The following is a 23009-nucleotide window of genomic DNA, read 5'->3' on the forward strand; positions in this document are numbered from 1 at the left end:
TAGCAATTTAGGAGGCATTACTTTCAGAGCAGCCCTCATATTAAGTTCTGCATTTTGTTTGTACAATTCACCAATTCAATTCAAATGAACTTGGATCAGTGCTACCGTAATGAGACAATCACATGGTTTAGGAACCTGAGGTGTGCTTCTAAAAAAAAAGAAACAAGCCAAAAAACTCCACCACATGATGTTTACCCAGGTAAGACAATGGATTCAACCACTGCACAAGGATTTCCTCATATAAACAGCCCATCAGCTGCAGACTCCTACCACCAGCACAAAACTGCGAGCGTCCTGCACGTAGACTTTTTGCTAGTGACTCAACATAGCTGTCAGTCAATTAAATTCACTTCAACCCTCAGAGACCATGAAAGACTTCCTTTGCTATTGATCACAACTCCACCATACGTTCTAATGAATAGGCCTGGAGAAAGTCCAAAGTTATGTCTGCTCTACATCCCTTCAGCTGTTTAACTTCTGACTGAGCAGTACAGATGCACACTAGTACACACATAGAGATCTATGATTCTTTACTTCTTTCAACTACATATAATCCATTTTCCTTCTCTTTCATATATTTTGAAGGGCATAAACAAAGAATTTATAGGATGTTTATTTCTGCTTTCTTCCTACTTCAAATACAACCTCAATTCCTTGTGCTGTTGACAAACTCCTGCATTTCCCCTTCCTTCTAACTCTACCTACCTGCTCTTTCTTCCACCCTCCAGCTGGTACTCTTCTCCCTGTTGCCATGCACAGCAGTCATCCCACTAGATGTTCATGAGGTGTCCTGGACCTAAAAGAAAACCTCATGTACCTACATCATGCTCTCTAGAGTCTGTGGTCACATAGCTATCTTTCTCCACTTGATTGAAATACCTCCATTGATCTGTTTTAACTCTCAGAGCCATTCCCCTATGAACGTATTGCTCAATATTAAGTCGATACTGTAGACTGCTTCCCTTCCCACAATCTCTCATCATGAATTTGCTTTATGTTCAATACATTCAAACAGGGACTATTCCATGGAAATACTACACCGCTGCATGTAGCCCCTGCCAAGTTCAATAGGTTACAACCAGCAGCTGTCACCACTGCTTATAGGACGTGAGTGACCAGGGGCTATGGAAGTCTATCAGAGCCACACTGGTGATTTTCACTCATTGCTAATTGAGAAGGTCAAAGGATCTGAATACTCCATGAAAAAAAAAAAAAAAAAAAAAAAAAAAAAAAAAAAGCCTTAATAGAAAGCACAAGAAAAGTCATCTGCTAGGATGCAATACAGACCATCCAATTACACTAAGGAACAAAACTCCTGGCTACTGAGATACCGGTTAATGACCTGTGAAAGAAGAAAGAGGTCTAGAAGTCCTCAGGTGCTGTAAGTCTTCAGTGCAAGCAACACATGATTGAGCTCATAACACTGTCAGCAGCAGAAATCACAGCTCTAGATGGCAGTTTTCTAGTTATTCTCCTGCACATAGCATGGGAAATTTTGGGGAACTTAACTGACAGAAAGAAGCTGATCAAATCAGTAGTTGGTTAAGTGCACGCAATCACATCATGATTGTACTATTCATACTTCGGTAAATCTGAATGAGTAACAGATTCCCTGCATGATTTTGTGAAAGGTTCATTTTGATAAAAGCTAATAGTTATGAGTGAGTACAGGGGACAAAATGCAATTTTATTTATTTTTTTCTAAACCGTGTTACTGGGCAGCATCTGTCCTTCATCAGGGAACTGAATGAACATTACCTATTGGGAGACAGCAGGAGATAGACATAAATTTGTAACAGAGTAAACTCAAAGTAAGCGGTCTAAAATAGAATATTTTAAAGTTTTTTAAGTACAAAAGCAAAAGAAAACCTCTGTATTTCTAACACAGCTCAAGTCAAACACCAAACAAGAACACGTGTGTCAGTCATCCCCACAGAATCATTCAATAAATTTGCATACTGGTTTTGGCACAGGAAATGTCATTTGACCTCTTGACTGAAACTGAATACCATAAGAAAAGAATAGCCATCAGACATTACGTAAGATCAGAAGAATCTCACAATTTGAGTCCAAGGACTTCAGAAGAGCTAGCTGAGAAACGGTGTTGATTTTTGAAGGCAATCAGAATACAGGAGAATCAAAAAGATAAATGGGATGACCCAGGTAATTACGACCCTGTATCTTTGATGATAATTCCAGAACAAGCATTTTATCAGCTATTTTGGTAGTACAGAAGCAGTAACATGGCTTGTGGAGACTAGATTGTTGGGCTCCACAGTTTTGCACAGACTGCAAGCTCATTTGGAAAAGAGAGAAAAAAGAGCACTGATACAAATGCACTTCTATGGGGTTTGTGACTTACTGACTTCTACGTTAACAAAGAAACAAGCATACAGAAAGCAGTATGATTATTAATCAAATTACAATTAGGCCGTAAGTTTCAACATAACTGAGATCTAAGGCCCCAAAGACATTAACTGTGGGTCTTCTTGCAATTTTTGCCACTAGTCTGAAAGAAGAGCAGCACAAAACTCAGAGCTGTACAGAGAGAAGAGACAAATGAAGCAGCAGCTGCTCTCCCTGCAAAACCCAGGCATAAAAAGGCTGTAGGAACCAAGGCAATGGGCCATGCTATCAAACCTAGAGTTCAGGTTTGGACCTGAAAGGTACCCCAGCAAGCAATGAGAAGAAAGAAAAACCTAAGCTGAACACAGCCACTGAAGCAATCCTTGAAGTGGATACATAAAGGAACAGCCAGGAAACCATCAATAAAAAAAAAAAAATTCCTCTTCCCTCTTTGGAATCTATGCAAAAGTTACTGCATTTATTTCTGGTGACTAGAATTGGTAAGTGATAATTCAAAACACGAGAGGTTCAGAAAGACACCACAGATTTGTAAGAAAAGAAAGATGCATTCCTTTGAATGAGATTTTAAGAGATCAATCAATTTAAGTCTAAGAGAGAAAACTGAACAGGCATTATACCTAAAAGATGCAGTTAAGGAATAGAAATTTCAGTGAGGACTCAGATCTATAGGTGGAGATATCACACGCAAAGATTAGAAACAGAAATTGCAAGAGTCTGGGACAGAAACAGAGCAAAATCATATGTCAAAGATGTGAATCTTCTAAAGACTCTGAAAGCTAGTGTGATTTTTGTGGCACAGTATTTTATTTCAGACTAGAATCTTTTCTAAAGTTTACCACGTAGTTGGGCAACAACTACAAGGCTTGAAATAAGAAAGCCTACATACGACAATCATGATGACCTCTCTGGGTCTTCAGAATGTCACAAAAATTCAATACTTACATTGTATTATGCAGACCAGATAGTTCTCCATGGCCCTCATGGAACAGTGTCATCACTCAGTAATGAATATGCTGTTTTCCATAGTAATCAAAATCCGTATTCAGTTTAAAAATCATCAACAAATGATAATAAAAGATAGTGATAAATGACGAAAAGCTGAAACAATCCTCCTTTCGACTTTATTGATAATAGCCAGACTATAGCTTGCAATCAATTATGTGTCAATTCACAAACACAAAACAGATCAATTTTAGCTGCAACAGCCAAGCCACTCAAAGATCACTCAGGTTTTTAGAGCACTCCATCCTGACTTCAGAGTTGCCTTTGTTTATGGGAACAAAGGAAATATATACAGATGTAGATATTCATTCTACTTGTACCTAATGTTAGTGAAGGCTTCTAGATGTCTACCATCTCAAAGTCTGCAGTGTAAAAGAACTACTAAGATGGCCACACAAATTCCAAGTAAAAAATATTAAGTTTCTGCAGGATATAACTGGAGGAAAAAGTAAATACTAGGCAGAAGTAAGCCGCTGCCACTGTAATATGCCTTATGATACTGCCATAAAATAAGAGGTACCAGCTCAGAAAGGCAAAATAACTTCATTATAATAATAATTAAAAAAAAAAAAAAAAAAAAAACCAAGCATATAATTCAAGCGTTCTGTTCCATGCCTTTTTGAGGTTAGTATGTCACAAGGAACAGAAAGAGATGCGGGGACAGTTTTCTCCTATTATTTACTTGTTGATAAAACCCCATTATTTACCCACTGATAAAATTTAGCTAAGCAACAGCATCTGGATTTACTACATTTCAGCCCAGTTGTTCCAAATGCCACAGGAGTTTTAAGCCCCTATTTTAGAGGGGCAGTTCCATTTACTCTATTTGAAAGCTTAACGATGAAGACAGCAAACAAGCACTTAAAAAATAACAAGATGCTTCTCAGCTCCAGGAACATTCGCATGATAGTCTTGTTAGATGGTCACTGCAAGGTCACACGAAGCTCTAAGGCACTTACTTTCTACAGGCTTGTAAGTCTTAACTAAGGAAGTCAAGGCAAACACAACTTTCACATTGTGTGCTCATCTTCCCCAGCATAAGCCTGACTCAGAACAATCTCTGACAAAGTAAAACCCACAGAGAAGAAAAAGCACGGGAAGAGCCCTGTTGTGTTAGCTCGGACCTTATTGCTTTAGCCATCAGATGACTCCTCTGGATCCAACATTAGCAGAGGGGAATGCAGCAGCGAGCTGCTGGGTGGCCACCACCAAGTCCCAGCAGGTCATCATCACACAGTGCAATAAACCATGCAGTCATATTCAAAGGGATATTTACTTCCAGCATCAAAATGAAAAATCATTTTCCAGAAGCCTTCTTTCCTATCACTGTGTGAGCCGGTGCCCACACCTTTCTGGCTTCTACCGTCTCTGGTGGTTTCCTCCGAGCACCCCTCCCAGCATGGCAAACAGACCAGCACAGTAAATTCCTAAGATAAAGTACTTTATCGAGCTACAGCTAACACTAAGGTGAGGGGAAAAAACCTAACCTACTATCTGCCTACATCATGAAAGAATTTTTTTCCTCCCACGACTAAACAAAGCTTTCACCTGAATGCTTATACTTAAACTTCTGCTTTGGAAAAAATACAGAAACATACAATTAAGGTAATCTTAGCAGTGGCTGCTAGTGGTGTTTCATAAGCAGTCTGGCAGACATTAGCAGCTATTTTTAGCAGGTCCCCTCTCTGTTCTGCTCTCTGCCCACCCACCTCACGCACACATATGCAGACAAGCCCACTCCACACATGCTGCTTGGTTCCATAGATCAACTTTACATTCAGATAAGGTGATTCCACAGCTTATGCAGTGAGTACTAATGCGATCGTAACAGTGCCTGTTTTAATAGTCTCAGGTCAGGTCATTCCTACCCCAAAGAGCTTACAGATTACAAGCAGAACGAGACGTGCAAGGACAGGGAGAACGTGGAAAAAGCAAAATATTATTGCTGCCTCATCAGTCAACATCTATGCTATACTACATCTGTCCAATAAACCCAGACAAGCCCCAAAGCGCATACAGTACCAGGACCTCTCATTTGAAGTTTCCTTTAGTTATTCCTCTCTCTTACATCATCAGGGATCATGATTTAGCAAACGTTTGCCAAAGACGACTATAGCAGTTCAGCTGACACGTAATAACTTATAAGCCCCCTGTAACCGAGCCCTGACAGGGCACTGAAGAGCCCCAAGTTACAAACGGATCGTATTTACACACTTGCTCGTGCCATTCAACAGCTGATCCTCAACACATCCACTGGCGACTTCTAGCATAGCTGACACTCAATCCGGACACCCACCGATACACTGGCTTTGACAGCTCTGGCAGGGGTTCCACGCCTCCCCTCTCTTCCCTGAAAGGCTAACAACTGATTAATAGCACACACCTCCTGGGAAATCCTGAAAGACCTGCAATCTTCCCCTCAGGTAGGAGCTGTAAGCCCTTCATGACTGTGCCGTGCAAACATTAATCAGGAGGCTGGCTACTTGTGGACTTATCTAGCTGGGTTTTAACTGCGTTTGTTCCAGGATTTGATGCAGGTTAAACATAGGTATGCCACCTAGCCAAATGCATATCTGATCCCAAGGAACAGGTATTATCGTTATTTTTTCCCCTTTTCATTACTTCTCAGCATCTGTTAAGAGGTTTCTAACTGTACCCCTGCACACAGTAGCTCTAAGTCACCAAAGCCCTCCCTATGATGCGCTGGCATGAGTTAAGAACATCTTAATAAACCTCAGAGGCAATCTCCCCTCTTCCACTGGAGTTTAAACGAGAAATCCTTCAATTGTGTTTGTTACAGCAGTGCTAAGGACCAACTGTGAATAGGAGCCCATTGTGCCAGGCACATCACTAGCTGTGGGACTTCTAGCACAAGGTTGCAGTGCTGCTAGAGCAGGTCCAGCAGAGGCCACAAAAACAATGACAGTGCCAAAGCACCTCTCTTATAACCAAAGACTAAGGAAGCCAGGCTCACTCAGCATGGAGAAGAGAAAGCTCCAAAGAGACCTCACTGAGGCCTCCCAGTACTTGAAGGGAGCTTTTAAGCAGGAAGGGTACAGACATTTTACATGACCTGATAGTGACAGAACAAGGGAGAATGGCTTTAAACTAAAAGAAGGGAGATTTAAGTTACGTGTTAGGAAAAAATTCTTAACTCACAGGTGGTGAAACACTGGAACAAATTACCTGGAGAAGCCGTGGATGTCCCACCCCAAGGTTGGATGGGACCTGAGCAGTCTGATCTAATGGATAGCAACCCTGTCCGTGGCAGGGGGACTGAAGTTCAGTGATATTTTAAGGTCCCCTCCAACCTAAGCCATTCTATGATGAAAAGAAAGCTCCTCTTCCAGAACTGCAGGCTGCCCTACCACGCACCGACTGACAAAGCTAGTTTTCCTCACAGAGGAAACTGCATAATGGTCAGCCAGGAAACACCACCAGATAACCAGAGACCAACCTGTGGTATTAATCAGACTGAGTATGAAATCGCAGTGAGAAACAGGTAGTCTGGAATCTAATACAGAAGCCAAAATCCCAAGAGGAAGACAGATAAAGCCAGTTATGACAAGTGTTTATTTGATACCTTTTAATTCTCAAAGAGGAGTTAAGAAAATAGCCAGCTGTTTAGAATTAACATCCTTTGTGGGTGGGGAAAAAAGGCATAGGGAAACACGCATAGTGAAAAAATGGCACAGAACAGATTGAACAAGGAGCTAATCTGAAATCCCCACAATGAACTGTGATCCCCCGTTCAATACTAACTGAAGAGTCAAAGGGACATCACATCACCCCTGAAGGGCGCAAAACCAACTTGTGCAGTACTGCCTGGTCCTGCTGCAGAACGCAGATCAGCCCTAAAGACTACACACAGCCTCACTGCTGGTTGTCATGACAACATGGAACAGCACAAAAATGAGGCAGCATTTAGAAGCTAGATGAAAAGTTTTCCACCCTTTTCAAGTTGTTGGTTTTGGTTTTTTCTGAAGTTATGAAAACAGTGGAGCAAGAAGAGAAAACTAAATATCAGGCATTTCTAGAACTATTTAAGTTTGGTAGATGAACTAGAGCCCCCCCGCCCCCCTTTTTTTTCTTTTAAATCATCTAATTAAAGTAGGGCTACTCTCTAGAACAATGGTCCAACCTCCCACCTTCACTCCTCCTGCAATAGGAAATCTGGGAAACTTGTAACCTTAGATGAGACAGGTTATCTACTGACCTGACAAAGAAATCCATCTCCAAACCAAAGCAAGCTGTCTTGGGGACAGGTAGTTGTTAGGTCTGACAGGAAGAAGAAGGGTGAATAGGACCACTCCCTGCTGCACACTTTCAGACACATTGTGCAGTGTAAAACCATATCCTGGGACTCAAAGCTGTGGGCCCTTCTATGCACAGAAGGGCAGCTCTAGCCCTCACCCTATTTTAACAAGAATTTCTGCATCAGAGAGAGGCCAGTAATAGTCTAACTTAAACCACAGCAGATGTTTTAGTAAAATCTGTATATCACAATAAAATATTTGGAAACAACATCCTACACAATGAGAATCTCCACAAAGAAAAGCCACAAACAAAAGCAATACTTCTCTCTGTAGAATGAGACCAGCCATCTGGGGAATCAATTCCCTCCTGCCAGCACATGAGGCTTCGGGAGAAAAGCTCTAAACATACCACTGAGGTTCTCAACAGTGTTCCTGTAATTGTTCATTTAAGGAAGACTGTTGGAACTTGAAATCCTGAAATACAGGCAGGTTTCTGGTAACATGGAGAGGAGAGCAGTGTTGTTTTAATAAAACTTCCTCTCATTTATGACAATAAGAAAATGAACAAAACCAGTTCAACTGTTCCATACTGGACTAAAAGCGTATCACTTCTGAAGGAATACGAAGCAGAAAATAAGTAATACTAAGTAGAAAACTAACCTAAGAACTCAGGAGAGTAAATGCTGAGAAATTGTATCTAGGCCTGTGCAGGAGCTGCACATCGATCGAGAAGTGGAGGTTTTTCAGCTGCTACCCTGTCAAATCTCTACAGGTTTTCAAAGCACTTGAGGCTGTCTTGTCAACAGTGTTGCAAGTCTTCTTCATTCAAGTTCAATCTCTGAGGAAAGAAAACAGACCTCAACTCTTCTTGCTCTTCCTTTTCCTCATACGCGCACTCCCCATTCTAGGAGTCTAGTCATTACGAGGCCACAATTGAAGGTACATGCAAAAAACTCCTACTGCTAGAAGAAGATAGCAGAGCCTATTGTTTCTTTAGTGCTGCTGAGATAGGAAAATAATGACAATGATATTCTTGTTCCAACTTGGGAGGTTACTTTCAGCACAGCAGCAGACACGCATATGTAAGACTACAGACAGAAGAACAATCTTATGGCTCCTCACCACTGAGGTAGATAAATAAGCCCTTCTGAAGACAGTAAGTGGCAAACAAACAAAGCACTAATTAATACAATTCCTTTATTAGAAAGATTCATTAAGTAAGTTGTTTGAGCATCTAGCATCTATAAAGCACATAAAGCACAGGTTCATCTGTCCCATTTTCCCCATTTCATGTATGGCAGCAAACAGCAAGTGATTAAGGCAGAGTGTACAACATGATGACCTTGTAGAGACAGCATCCTAGCACACTCTCCCAGCCCCTACCTATGTAGGTGTGGCTCAGGTCTTTCCTATACCCAAGGCAGCATTCTCTGCACTTTATTTTCTGGCTTTGCAAACCCATCCCACGGTCCAAAGATACTCCATGCAGCAAGACAACCGTTCCTAACGGGCAGAAGTGACATCCCTAAAGTAAAGCAATGTCAGGACTGTCTGGCAAAAAGCTGAATTTCTTTTAATCTGAATACATACAGTAGTAAATAATGACAACTCTGTTTGAAAAAGTTCATGGTGGTTGAAGTAAGAACATGCCAGGAGTCCTTCAGGCACATTCTACTACACAGGATTAGTCCTCACCTTGTTCAGAAAGTCATCTCTCAGGGTCGTTCAGAAACAATATATATAATCAACTGAGGACTTCATACAGACTAATTAAAGTACGACTAGAATTCCTTCACGTGAGTTTGGGAACAGGAGAAGAATCTCATGACATAAAAAGTAAAAAAAGGTAAAGCGGTGTTTGATTCTTCTGATTCTTCTGAAGAGTTGAGAAGAATGCAGTTCTCACTAAAAGAAGATTGGAAAGGAGTGCACAGAATATGCTTGGATGCTTGCATTTTATCTGAAACAGGAAGCAAAGTCTTGAATGGATGTTATTTTTCCACAGTAGCAGCCACTCACCCACAAAACCACAGGAAAGTTACACTGAGACATGACATGTAGCTAAGATATTGATTGCAAAACCCAATTTATCATTGAAGGCCTTCAGCAAAGAAAAGATGACAGTCATCATCTTAGCTATGGTGTGCGTGCACACACACAAGCAAAAAATTGCCTTTCTATTGCAGTTCAGATACAAAATTATTATAAAGCACACTTCCGTCTTTTGAATAAAGACTTTTTTTCTTTAAAAAAAAAAAAAGACTAATAGCACTTTATCTGCTAAGAAATGAAACCGGGATTTTGTTTCCCCTTACGCTGACATGCAAAGAAACTTCTAATATTTCACTTTAGATCCTTGATAAAACAAATAGAACTGCAATTCAGAATGCAATTAAGGAGAAAACAGCTCTTTTCCAAGTATTTTCTTTGAAAGAGTGAAATGCAATTGAGCTGGCATGCAATTTCAGAGCTCAGAAGAACTGTTTTTCAAAGGACTCATTTCTTCTGTAAGATGACCTGAAAATGATATACTTCTTAATCCAATTATTGCTTTCTTTTTTCCTTGTTTTTTTTTTTTTTAAACTTCATCCTATCCTAAGCCTAACCGTTCATACAGCAGACAGGAATTAGGAACAAAGAAAAACCTTTACACTTTCTTTGCTCATCAGAAGGGAGTTAACATGTGGGTTCAAAATTAGATGGCTGGGGAATACTCAAACTCTAACCTTTTTTTAAACACTAAAGACTGGCAATACTGAAATTACTCAAAAACAGGTTCATAACAAGTGATCGTCATCTACCCATCATCTATCATCTATCGTCATCTATGATAGCTCTTCTTCTATCTTTACCTTGGATTGTTCATCAAGAAAGCAGAATTACTCCCCAGGAAGGTAGAATTACATGAAGAAATGAACAGTCATCATACTTTGTGGAGTACATATATAGATGGAATTGTGGAATAAATAAAGTAATTCAGAATATCTCTTCATCATTGAAGAATCCAAACAAGAAATTATGTCAGAAGAGCAGAAAGACAGGGTACTTTATTGTAGAATTAGAAATATTATCCTGGGGGAAATATATTTTTGATCTTTGCAGTGGCCTGGGACTCTAATGAGTTGGAAGCAGAAAGCTGCCTATGCAGTAACCAAAAGAGTGCTGTCCAATTAACTACACGGCCATTTCTGAAAACAAAGAAGTTAATTATTTTCTTGAGATGTTAAGAGAGAAAGAACTGTGGCCAGGATATGAACTTAGTCCTTAAATATAGACACTGCAAACTGACTGTAAACAAAACAGTGAAGTGTCTGGCTCTCCGCATTGATGTGAGAAACATTACTAGGTAAAACATCTGTTAGCAGAATTATTTTGACATGAACATTTTCACACAATTAAAAAAATACACCCTGGAATACCACACGGGTGGTTTTAAACCTAAGTAAATCACGTATATACTGTTTTTTAAGAGTTGTAAGTTACTTCCTTCAATTTCACAATTCATCCCCCTGTCATTTGCCCTGTGAGATAGAGAAATCCCCACAGTCAGGACAGATCGATGCAACACCGTCTGCAAAGTACGTGCATTCAGATTGAGAGGACACGTGAACCAACGTTTAACACAAAACATTAGCTCAGACAATCCATCTCTCAAAAAAAATAATCGATACAGTGCAGTATCATATCACATCCTAAGACAGTCTGATTATGAGAAATAAAACATTCAATAGCATTTTTTTGTTATAGTAAGAATCCCACAGTATGCAGACGTTTATTAATTGCAAGCTTCCAATTAGCCACACTGAGCTTCAGGGTTTTACAGCCATCAACCCATCTCCAACACAAAGGCTCTGCAGCAGTACTATAATGTCCCTCCAAGCAGAGTTAGAACTGGTTCAGTGTATTTCAGGTTTACCAGCATGTATTTTGTCCATTATTCAACTTTCTGCATCAACAGGGACAATCTGAATGTAGCATGAAGGTCACTTGAAGCAGATAAGCAATTTGCTATCTTCTAAACAAAACCACAGGAGTGCAATATTCTATTACTACACCCTATGGCAACGAGTGAATATTTACTGCTTACTGCATATTCTCAGTTAAACATCAATACTGTATACAAAAAGGCAGCTTCACCTCACCAATGCAATAACCCACAGCTGTAACAGTACTCACAGCTGCAAAGTACTTTGTATGAAAAACAAAAGGTAGGGCTCCTAACTTAGTGGTTTTACACAGAACTGATTGTGTAGCAGCATGTTGCTTTCCTCTGGTAGCAAAGTCAGATTACAAAGTCTCCCACACAGTGCAGCAGCTTATTCCTGTTTTTACTACCATAATTCATCACTCACTAAATCATGCTGCCCCAACTGTTGGTGACTACACTATAAACATCAATGAAGAAATCTGGGAAGGAAACCAAGCTATGTTTGTCATTAAAAAACATACATTTTTAAGTCTGGATCATCTCACTGATGGGGTTCACAGCACAGCTGTAGAAGAAACTAGCAAGGGGAACCGAAAAGACCAGGGTCGGCAAGAAAATGAAACCAGCCTTGCCACTAGAACTGCAATCAAAACCAAACAGCAGCAAGGGGTGAGGGTTCATCAGCTACTGCATGGAACTCCCACTATTCAGAATAGTTACCTTAAGGCCAAGTGCATTAAGAACATATCAGTGCTTGCTTGGGTTATTATTTTCAAAAGCAATATACGCAGTATTAACTTAATAGAACTGTAAATCACCTATTTACATGAAGGCATGTACCTAATTTGGATCTAATATGATATATAGAAAACAGTTAATACCTGCAGAACTGCTTTATTTGTAACTGAGTTTTCACTTCTCACTATTCCAAACCTGTGCTCTTGGGTGTGATGACTCGGGATGAAACTTCACATTTATGCTTTCAAGTTCTTTCATAATTAACCTAGTAGATTTTGATGGGAGTGTTCAAAGACAGGGACTGATAAATTGTGACCTCTTTCTGTGGCAAAATTGCAGAAAAGAAGGGCATAGCACACACAGTCTGCTGGATGAAGGCAATAATGCCTTGGCAAAGGGAAACCCTGCCCCCTCTAGAGTGCTGGCACTTCAAGCAGACAGGCTCATGGGATCCAAAGAAAACATACCTGGATTTTTGGAAAACCTAAACTACTCCTTTAATAGCATACAGCAAGAAATCAAGTAGCCTGGTTAGAGAAGTCCATCTATGGACAGAAAGCTGGCTAACAATTAGGAAGAATTAGACCTAACAGCCAGCTTTCCAGTAGGTAGAAGGATCACCAATGGTGCTGAGCTGGCAGCACTGCTGGGACTCATTTTGTTCAGAAGAACAGAGAGAAGATCACAGCTGAATTACTGAAGTCTGCAGACAAAGCTAAGCACTTTCAGGCAGTCTGCTGCAGTGGCAGGCTATGAATCTTGACCTCGCAAAACTGAAGGCACAAGCAAAGTCTGATGGGTGAGCTTCAGTGCAGTGATGTGAAAGAATACAAGGAAATAGTAAAATGTGCTTCCAGACCGCGTTTGTATGGAATTTACTGTTCAAAAAGGGACCTCAGCCATTGTTGAGTTGGACATCAACAGGTATGGACAGAAAACAAGGCAGAAAGTTATTCTACTGCTATGTAAAGGCAGTAAGTTGATATCCAGAAAGGAGACAAGAAGCGTATGCAAGCAGAATTCAGAAAGGTATAGAAAAGGACAACTGAAGGATTAAAGACACAGTGGAGTGATCTCTTGAGAAGACAGATGAAGCTAGGCCTCTTTTATTCAAACACGAATTAGAGAGTGGAATATATTCAAAGCCCACAAAAACCCGATGGCAGCAGATAATATCAACACAGACTGCAGAAGTTGCTTGCCAGCTGTTACCTCAGGGTCATGAGCAGATAGATACTGAAGGAACAGCTGATGATGCAGATTCAAACAATGACCGAAAGCTAGAAGAGGAGGAGGATTGTGAGCAATATTCACATGTTGTCCCTAGACAGCTAATCACTGCTGCTGCTGAAGACGAAATATCTGGCTACATGAACTACTGACCTGACACAGTATGGTTACCTTTCACCTTCTAAATCTAAACTTTTTGAGGAGAAACACTGACTGTGACGTACTGCCTGATTTAACAACAGGAAAACCTCTGAACGTGATTTGATGAACTAATTTCCGTTATACTCCTGTAAGGACATCAATTCAGAGAAGAAATGGACAGATGCTAAGCTAGATGTGGTTGAGGAACTTGATTTTGGGGTTATGGGAGAAAGAGCAGGAAAAAGTCAAGTTTAGCCATCTCAATTATATCTTACTCCAGGCACTTACAGTCAGGAAAAACTTGCTTCCCAGACAGCTACACACACCTCTGTGCCACAGGCTGCAACTCTGAAAGCACTCATGTCAGCAAAGGCAGCCCAGGTTAGAAGTGGGCTGGCTCCCCAGCTGTGTGACCAGCTACAGTTGATGACATCTCACGGGAATTCCACCCCAAGTAGAACACACCTTTAAAAGGCAACACCTCTTTCACCTTCAGGCAAGTCTCAAAATAAGCAGGGACAGAAGAAGGAGTATGAATCAACTGAGTCACTGCCCAGTATTCCAGACACATATTTTCTTCAAAAGAGACAAGACGACACCAAGCAATCACAGATTCTATCTGGCTGGATCCAAGTTAGTTAGGGCAAGATCCAAATCCCAGCAAATACAGCAGTCCCACTGGTACTCTCTCCACCTTGGAAACCCTATGAAAGTAGGAAATAGTGAGGCTCTCACTGTAGCTTCTGCTACTAGATGGCTCCGGCCTGCTCTCTTGACTTGGATCTCTCAAGTCCATATGACAAGTGTGGCTTACTTCCTTCCCGTGCCTTCCTAAAAGCAGCTACTTACACTGCTCCCCTGCTTTCTGCTCCCCCCCACCGGAGGGGGAAGGGGGGGGGAGAGAAGCAGGCGGACTGGCTCTGAAAGCACTGGGACAATCTCTGGAGAAATACTTCAAGGCGATGAGAGTTGCTCTCACTGGGTGCTCCACAGCTGGGCAGATCTGTCTCCATCGGGGCTGTGTTAGTACAGAGCCAGAACATCTGGAGAACATATCTTAAAATTGCTTTGTTCACTTGTTCCTAACAGATGTTCTGGAAAAAGTCTTCAGAACTACGCATGGTTGTGATAGATAACTTGTAAGACAGCCCTAAAGCACACAACCACTTCTTTGAGAGGCTACACAGTCTGAACCACAGCCACATACGAGGCAAAATGGCTTTGGAGAGCAGAACTGAGTCGAGACCTGGCAACACAGGCAACAAACAGACCCAAAACTGGTATCTGACACAGCTGCCCAAAGTCTCACTGGGCACAGAATCACTGATATACGCAGGCCCCAAGGGATGGCTAGATTCCTGAGCTGGCACCTGGCTGAAGACAGGCTCAGTGACACTCTTGGGCCACGCACGGGCACAGCAGGGAGGGAAGAGGCAGCAGCAGAGCCTGAGGCAAGGCCACAGCCCTCCCACTATCTGAAGGCAACTGGAAACCAGAATCAATGGCCACCACACAGAGGAACAACAAGAAGGAGGATCTGGGGCTTCCTGTGTGTTTTCAGAAGCCAATAAAAGGAAGGTACATGTTTAAATGGCAATGAAGAAAACCCAGCCTGATGCCCTGTAATCACACAATCAGTAAACGTGCATACTAACAGCACTTGGTCAATCACATACACAAGAATTTGAGCATCCTGAACTCTACAGAAACATGGAAAATACACCAGCAGCTTAAACCCCCACTTAAATACCTCAACTGTTGTCTTAAATAGCTAAAAACACATCCTCACAGCTTACAAGCAGGTAAAAGCAACAAGTTTTGCTTTGTTAGAAGTAAATAAGAGATTATTTTTTTTAACTGTTAGTTTCTGCCCACGATCTATTTCTACAGTATTTTCTTCTCCATCTATTCAACTTGAGGAAGTGGGAAGGAAAGGTTTCCTTGCTTGTTTTAGATGTGTGGTAGTCCACCTATAGACATTTTATTTTAGTAAAGTTTACCATATTTTGAGGAAATTTTTGGAACTTGACAGTATCAAAAATAGAAATGAAAACATTAGGAACTATGCGTCTTTGTACTGGGCAGAGACAACACAACAGCACACAAGTCCAGGAGAGAACACTCAGCTTTGGTCAGACAACTAACATAGCTAGGGAAAAGAAAAAAAAACATAATACACACACACAGAGAGAAAATACAAACCATATTATTGCCACCTTAAATAGCTGGTCTGCTTTTTCCAGAGTCTGCTTCTGGAGTCACTTACAATAAAACCCAGTTCTCCTTAAAAGCAACCTACATTTCTCATCCTATAGTTGAGCCTTAACCCTGGGGAATACGCGGAGCCATTACCCTAAGGACAAAAACTTCTTTCTCCCAGCTCAAGCTAGGAGCATGCTGTAATTCTGGGCAGCGCTGCCTGCGAACAGCTGACAATTACAAAATTAAGTAAAAGGAGTGATTTTTGTTTGTTCTAATGCAAAACAGAGAAAGTACAGCTCCACACATTTTGGCTTAGTCAGAGTGCAAGCATAAGTACGAATACTGATAAAAGTGCGTGACGGTTGCTTCACGATGTGGTGGAATTACTGAAATGACTTTTTCTAAATGCACCTGAACAATGTTCCAGACCAATTGCTTCCATCTGCAAAAACCTTATTTTGATTATTTCCACCCAGTTTCTTCCCTAACATGTATTTCCACATCCTTCCTGTTTACTCTCACTGCCCCCCTAGATCTGTTTTCCTTCTTGTAGCTCCTCTCCCACGTTGCTTTTTCCTTGTCCATAACTCACAACTACAGCAGGAGCCTTGAGTTTGCCCCTCCAATTCACTCAGAAGGAAGAGTGTCCTTCATCACATCCTACCTACTTCTTAATCTGTATCAAGAGGGCAATGACAAAGTCACCAGCATTATCTCAGCCTTCCTTGCAGCCACACAGTCTCCTTGTGATTAGAAGCAAAGCTGAATTTGGGTACAAGTCATCTCAGTCCAAGTATAAACATAACAAAATGCTGGGCTACGTGGTGCTTATCCAGTTGGGAAAGGGCAATCACAACTCATGTTCCTATACCTTGGCACACAGCTGTATGTCTGCAGCCAAGTCCTTTCCTAGAAAAGCTATTCAACACTTACAGTGCTTCACTGAAAATCAATCAAGCCATCACAGGTAAAGCACGGTAAAACATTTTCCTATCTATCAAGGGGTGGGGATGCTAACTACTTCTTTAGGCTTTAAATTCTCCCAAAAGCACTTTGGAGAGCTGGACTCCGCTTTAGCCTCTGTCTACCTCTAAAAAGGTGCTTCCAGCTCCTGGAGGCAAGCACTGAGGGTCTGGCAGCTAAGAGCTCATTTACACAGGTGAGACAATGTCCTCAAAAGGGTGCTGTCACCAACTGCACCATCACTGTGTCACTTTGCTATCTGAACACATTTATTGCTCTGAAGATTATTTTATTATTTTTATTATCTTGCTGTATATTCTTCCACCACAGATTGAGCAAGGACTTGTAAAGACCCCAGAATCCATAGAGTATTTTAAAAGCCCGAATCCAAGTTTACAGAAGCTATTACAACAGCTTTCAGACAACTGTTTCAACTGCCTTCAGCATATATGTTTTCTGAGTGGGTAGACAAGCAAGCCTCGAGTAAGCTGTGTTCTCTACATAGGATGGGGCCTGAAAACTCAATGTACTACTACTCAATGTACTACTTCTGTGTAGCAAAACATGTTTCTTATCTTCTTCCCAAAGGGATACTAAATTCAACAACTGTTTACCTGAAGTACTGCTGTAATTGTATATACTTCTAACGTGGGCATGTAATTCACACAGCTGTTTAAAATGTCTTCAATAAGGATCCATTTTTAGAAAAATACTGCCTCAAACACTGTAGTTTTTGTCATTTCACAAAAGCAGATCTTTCCATTCGTCACAGCATCAGAAATTAAGCATATCCCAACATGCATTTTATAGACCTAAGAATATTTGGAGAACATACTTTAAAGGGTTTTCAAAATGGCTGGAGAGAAAAAAGAACTAGCACTGTGTACAGAGAAAGCCCTGAGCAGTGCCCAAGAAGTGCAGAGACCACAGTCAAATCCAGTGACTTCACACAAGAAATGTTATGGAACCAGAAGCTGCTATGGTATTTATTACCCCTCACTGCATCATGCCCCTGCTCCCCAACGAGCTCCAGCAACTCTCATGGAACGAACATTCCTGCTTACAGAGAAACACAACTTTCATGCTTGCCTCTAAACTATGACAGCTTCGCACTTCTAATTGGATTCCCACATCTCCAAATGCCAATTTGGAACAGATAAGTTGTTTATTTTGATGATGGCAAACAGCAGAACTGATTGAGCATAATTTTTGGAACTGCCTGTTTAATTACAGGAATGGGCTGTTTTTCACCAATTTTTTCTGTAGAGCTGAGAGTACATACAGGAAACAGTACAACACTACTAACACAGGCTAAGGTGAATAAAAGCTTTAAGAAAGGTAAACTATCCAATTCTTCCCTTCAAGTATGAGCTTCAGCTGCTAAGACAAAGTCCTCACAAGTATACATAAGATTAATATCAACCATGTGTTTTACTCATGTCACATAGGCAGCAATGTTACTGGGCATGCCTGCATTTAAGACACATCCCCTAACTACAGAAACTGAGATGATGTTTCTATACTCAGCAAGTAAATCAGTATATCAGAACAGCTCTTCTTTCAAATAAATTTCAATTTTAAGTAATGCAACTTCCAAGTGCAGCTCCTTACAAATACGGGCTTATCTGAAGCTTGTTTACCTACTGTATTATCCTAAAAAATTTAAAAAGATGTTTTGGTACAGTAAGTGCCAGCATTTCCCTAGCAAGTGCATCCAACTCCATCTCCATCTTTTCCTTATATTTGACACAATCTGCAATCCAAGTGAGAGCTCCATGGGTACCCAAAACAAGAACCACACACTGCACTGCCTTCTGTTTGTCTGTCTATGGAAGAGAGAAGGGACACACAGAAAGCATTATTAACTGAATGTACAAAAGCTATTCTAGGCTAGAAGCAGAACTATGCACTCTCACTTGCTAGAACAGTTAAGAGAGCCATAGTGAAAAATTATTTCCATAGTATTTCCAGCTACTGTCAAGGTAAACTTTAGTTCTAAGCCAAGAGAACTTAAGTGAGATGTTTGTCCTAGAACGCTCATCATCTGGACTTCGACCTGCATCTGAAAAGCCTGCCTGCAGGTTTCCAATGAAGGAAGGAAAGCGCTACTCAGCAAGGACAGGGCAAGCATGCAAGAGTCTTCAGCTTTAACTACGCTGCCACGGGTGCGGCCAGACAAAATGACATAATGCTCTGCTGTCAGAGGGGACACTCCCTCCTGCTTCCTCCTCTGCCCTAGTCTTGAAGTCTGTCCCATCCCTTGTCATCACAGCTAAAAGGAAGCCCAATCAACTTGCTCACCTAGTAGAAAAGTGTTTGCTCTCACACTGAGTTCGCTTTCTGATAAATAAGGAAGTTCAGCTGACCCACCGTAGGGTCACCCAAAGCTCTAATGAGACCACGTGCAGGAACGACTACAAATATGGACAACAGCTGAATCCCATTTTGATAGCAACAAGATAATTTTGCTGCAAGCAATGCTGAACTACAGCTATATGCATCCTAAAGTTATAGAAAAACAAATTATACTCCAGAAGAGCAACAAATTCCATGCAAAAATCAAGGCCTTGCCAGATCTACACATGTATGTACAGATTATACAAGAGTGCAAATAAAAATACAATATAAGCAAATAAATACAGACTTTACTACCAAAAGTTTTTTAAGTTCTCACATGCAAGTTACTGCTACCATTATTTGTTCTTCAGAAAAACAGCCACTAAAAAGAAGATGGGAGAGATGACTCATTATTTGTTGCAGATTCTCACTAATTTAGATTACTTACTTTCAGGGGCAAACTCAAAAAGCCTTTGATCTGGGTACTTCTGTAAGAAAAATGATTTCTAGGGCCAAGTCCATCAGAGGTATAACTCTCTAGCAGAAAAGCATTTAGGAAACATTGACTTGCAACAACAATGACCTTCTGAGTGTGTTCACTTTACTTGGTCAACAGTTCAAAAACAAGAGAAAGGCTGAGATGAACCACCTGTTGGTGCTTTTATCTTGCCAGTAAGGTGTTAACACAAAGCAGTAACTTATTTTGTCGCTGTAACTAATTATTTCATTATAATTCACTGTTCTCCTGTGGAACCTGGTTCATAAAAAATGACTTCATCAGAAGCTTGACATCAGGTATTTTGTTGCAGATATTATGACCAAAATTCATTAGTTCAAGTGATGAAATCTGCCTGTACATTAGGTGGTATGACTCATCCTCAAATCAGTCAGGATAGGCACCATTTCTCATCATCTTTACTTGCAGTGATAAACAGGCAGCAACAAAAATAGAAATTGTAGCCAATGCATCAAAGCAGGCTGCTCTGAAAGACTGGCATCCCACACACCTTACAAATAGAAACAAGAAAGCTGCATTAGTATCAGTGTAACCTGATGTGCAAGATGACAAGCCAGGGATGGAAAGCAACAGAAACAGATACCTGAAAAGCGATACTGAAAAAGGAAAAATACGTTATCCATCCTGAAAGGAGAAAAAGAGCATTTTTCTTCTTAAAGGAGGGCAGAGAAGAGTGAAGAAAAAGCAAAGAGAGCTCAAGTGCCAGAAAGGAAAATGAAAGTATGCTTACAAAAGGAAATGGAGAAAAATAAAATGCCACATCCTTTACTGTGAAAGTAAATACAGAAGTACATAAATTACTTCCAATCAACTGTTAAGAAAGAACTGTTTACACAAACAAGTGGCTTTTGTGTAAAGAAGAGGAAGACAATTCCTTCAGCTCATCTCTCGGGGAGAGCTTTATTCGTGACTTACATGATTTGGTTCACAGCACAGCTCCAGGAAGCAGTCAAAAAACACCACATTTGGCAAGACTGAAAACAAAGACAAGGTGAAAGCCTGAGTGGTCTGGCTTTGAGTTCAGCTGCTTCCTGTGTGACAATCTGAGCAGGCGGGTCCTTTGGCTTTAAAGAAAATCACCCAGACATCTCAGAAGCACATTCAAACACAACCTCTCTTTCATAAACAGATTACAGCCAACAAACATGAGGGAGAGAAGGGGAGGAGACCACAGACAGGGAATATGAATTGTACTCAGCAGGAATGAGGGGGAGGAAGAGGATGTTTAGTCAGCACCTCCCAGAAGTACTGACATGAAAATGCCCTACCTCTTCCTAAGTGAATTACTTCAAACTTGAATAAAACAATGCATGCTGCAGCAGAGACTCTCAGCACCCAGTAAAAAAGACTCTATCTAAAGTTACCACGTTCACAGTATTTACAAACCATTTCCAGCTACGTAACAACCTTCGGAAAAAAAGGCAGATGTGTGTACATGTGAAACACATGGCGATGGCACTGCTGTGGAGTAAAGCTCCACACAACAAAGCATGTTGCAGGCAGCACCCCTGCTCCAGGGGAGGAACTGGCACACTGTGCAAAGAGCAGGGCTGGGGATTGCCAGCAGCGCTGCAGTGCCCTGAGTCTGCCCAGGTACAAAAGAGATCCCTTCCTGCCAACAAAACTAGAAGAGAATACCATGACGAGCCAACTCTTGTCACTGTTAATGAAAAAGTGCCCTGTGAATGAAGCAGAGTGAGACTAAGAAATTATAACAGATATGGAAAGCCTCACACTGCACACAAGCCTTTCTAGCCGACAGTTTCCTCAGGAGTTGGTGCTTCATTAGGCAATGCTTGTAAAGCACTAAGTGTAATGATGGGGATTAAAACATTACTTGCAAGTTGATATACTGGGGAAAAATGAAACTTTTGCCCAAAGGGACAAATTACCAGCAAAATTCACCTCTACATCTCTCTTACTTGCACTTTACTCCGTTTCTACTGCACATTCTGTACCCCAGCTACCAGTTTTTCAAACAATTCCCTGAACTTACTAAGCTTAACTGGTCATACTTATGCCTACTTGTTTTTCCTCACCACCAAAAGACCTGGAATTCATTGGCTACTACTGACTTTGTGAAGAAGTCCAGAAACCTCCAAGAAATTTTGGACACCCCATCAACTAAAGCAATGTTTTTACTAAGCAGGGCAGCGGGGATCAGCTTTTGCACACTGGCTGCCAGCAGGAAGCCAATGCATCAGCCCCTACCTACCAGGCACTAGCAGAAACATGCTGTACTCCCAGCAAGTCAAAGTAAATGCCTTCTCTGGCTGTGAGAGAAGGAAACTAAGGTCACTGAGTTATGGCACACACATAAATAAACGGACTGATCTATAAGGAAGAAAGCATCATTAGTTGCACGGCTCAGAAGTCTGTGCCATGTGCGTCCACAAAAAAAAAAACTCATCAACCTCTGCTTTAAAGCATTCCAGAGCTTTGCTTCCACCTACATTTGACCTCATTTCTTTACCCACCCTGTCTCACCCAAACTGCTTTAAAATCCTGGCAACACACCCTTAGGAAATTTGTAATAGCGAGAGCTACATCTTGTGGAGTAAGGTCATTCTGTGTTTTACACCTTTGTATTTGAGCTCAAGTTGATGCTCTATTTGTACTATGGATATTCAGATTGCAAACTGAATTATAAACGAAGCCTGTGTGTGCTTTTAGTGCATCACTGCTACCAATTATTATATGCATGACAAGCTGCAGCACTAGAGATTGATAAAATGTGCCAATGTCTTCTGAAGCCCTACTTGAAGCTTGAAAGTCTTAGTAAGAAGGCAGGTGCCGAAGGTGCAAGATAAATATAACTCTAATGTCAGAATTTCTGTTTAAACCATAGCGTGTTGTGCGGTACATAAAGCTTTATTTCTTTCTTATTTTTTGGCAGCAACTCAAAATGGACCCCACCTACATTAACCAGATTCATGATAAATATACCTCACTTCTCATGTTCTACAGAGAACCCAAAGATATCCTCAACTGTTGAGGATCAACTGCTTTCATTTTCTTATTTCTACTGCCATCTAACCGGCTTTGAGAGGGAAGCCACCAACCCACCAAAGCTTATGCTTTTCTGGAAGACAGGCAGGGACCAACCTACACACAGCATGGAAAAATCAGTGCTCACACAATCTGGCTGAACACCACTAGACAGGAAGTAGCTCTAAATGAGAGAAAGAAATCTTTAGCAACAAATCTCTAAAAAAGTAAAATAAAATAAAAAAATCAATTGCTTTTTGCTTTTAATCAAGAAGACAGTAAAAGCAGAACAAGTAATTCTCTAACCTTTACGTTTAGTTCAGAACAGCCTGCTGCCTTA

At 41.0% G+C, this 23009-nt stretch overlaps 1 protein-coding gene across 2 annotated transcripts in view; it reads right to left on the bottom strand.

The window, feature by feature from the left end:
* The window catches only part of GSK3B (glycogen synthase kinase 3 beta), a 141469-nt gene that overhangs the window by 95797 nt on the left and 22663 nt on the right, over positions 1 to 23009 (bottom strand). Inside the window, exon 1 of one of the 2 annotated variants that reach the window (XM_042866579.1) lies at positions 5398 to 5451. The exons of the other annotated variant lie outside the window; for it this stretch is intronic. Coding sequence (XP_042722513.1) covers positions 5398 to 5404 — 7 coding nt within the window. The 5' untranslated portion in view covers positions 5405 to 5451. Of the gene's footprint in view, positions 1 to 5397; positions 5452 to 23009 lie in introns of those variants that run through there. 2 annotated transcript variants of the gene reach the window in all.

Source organism: Lagopus leucura, unplaced genomic scaffold, assembly GCF_019238085.1.
Source record: "Lagopus leucura isolate 7727_CA_CO unplaced genomic scaffold, USGS_WTPT01 Super-Scaffold_100001, whole genome shotgun sequence".
In the NCBI taxonomy this organism is placed as follows: Eukaryota; Metazoa; Chordata; class Aves; order Galliformes; family Phasianidae; genus Lagopus; species Lagopus leucura.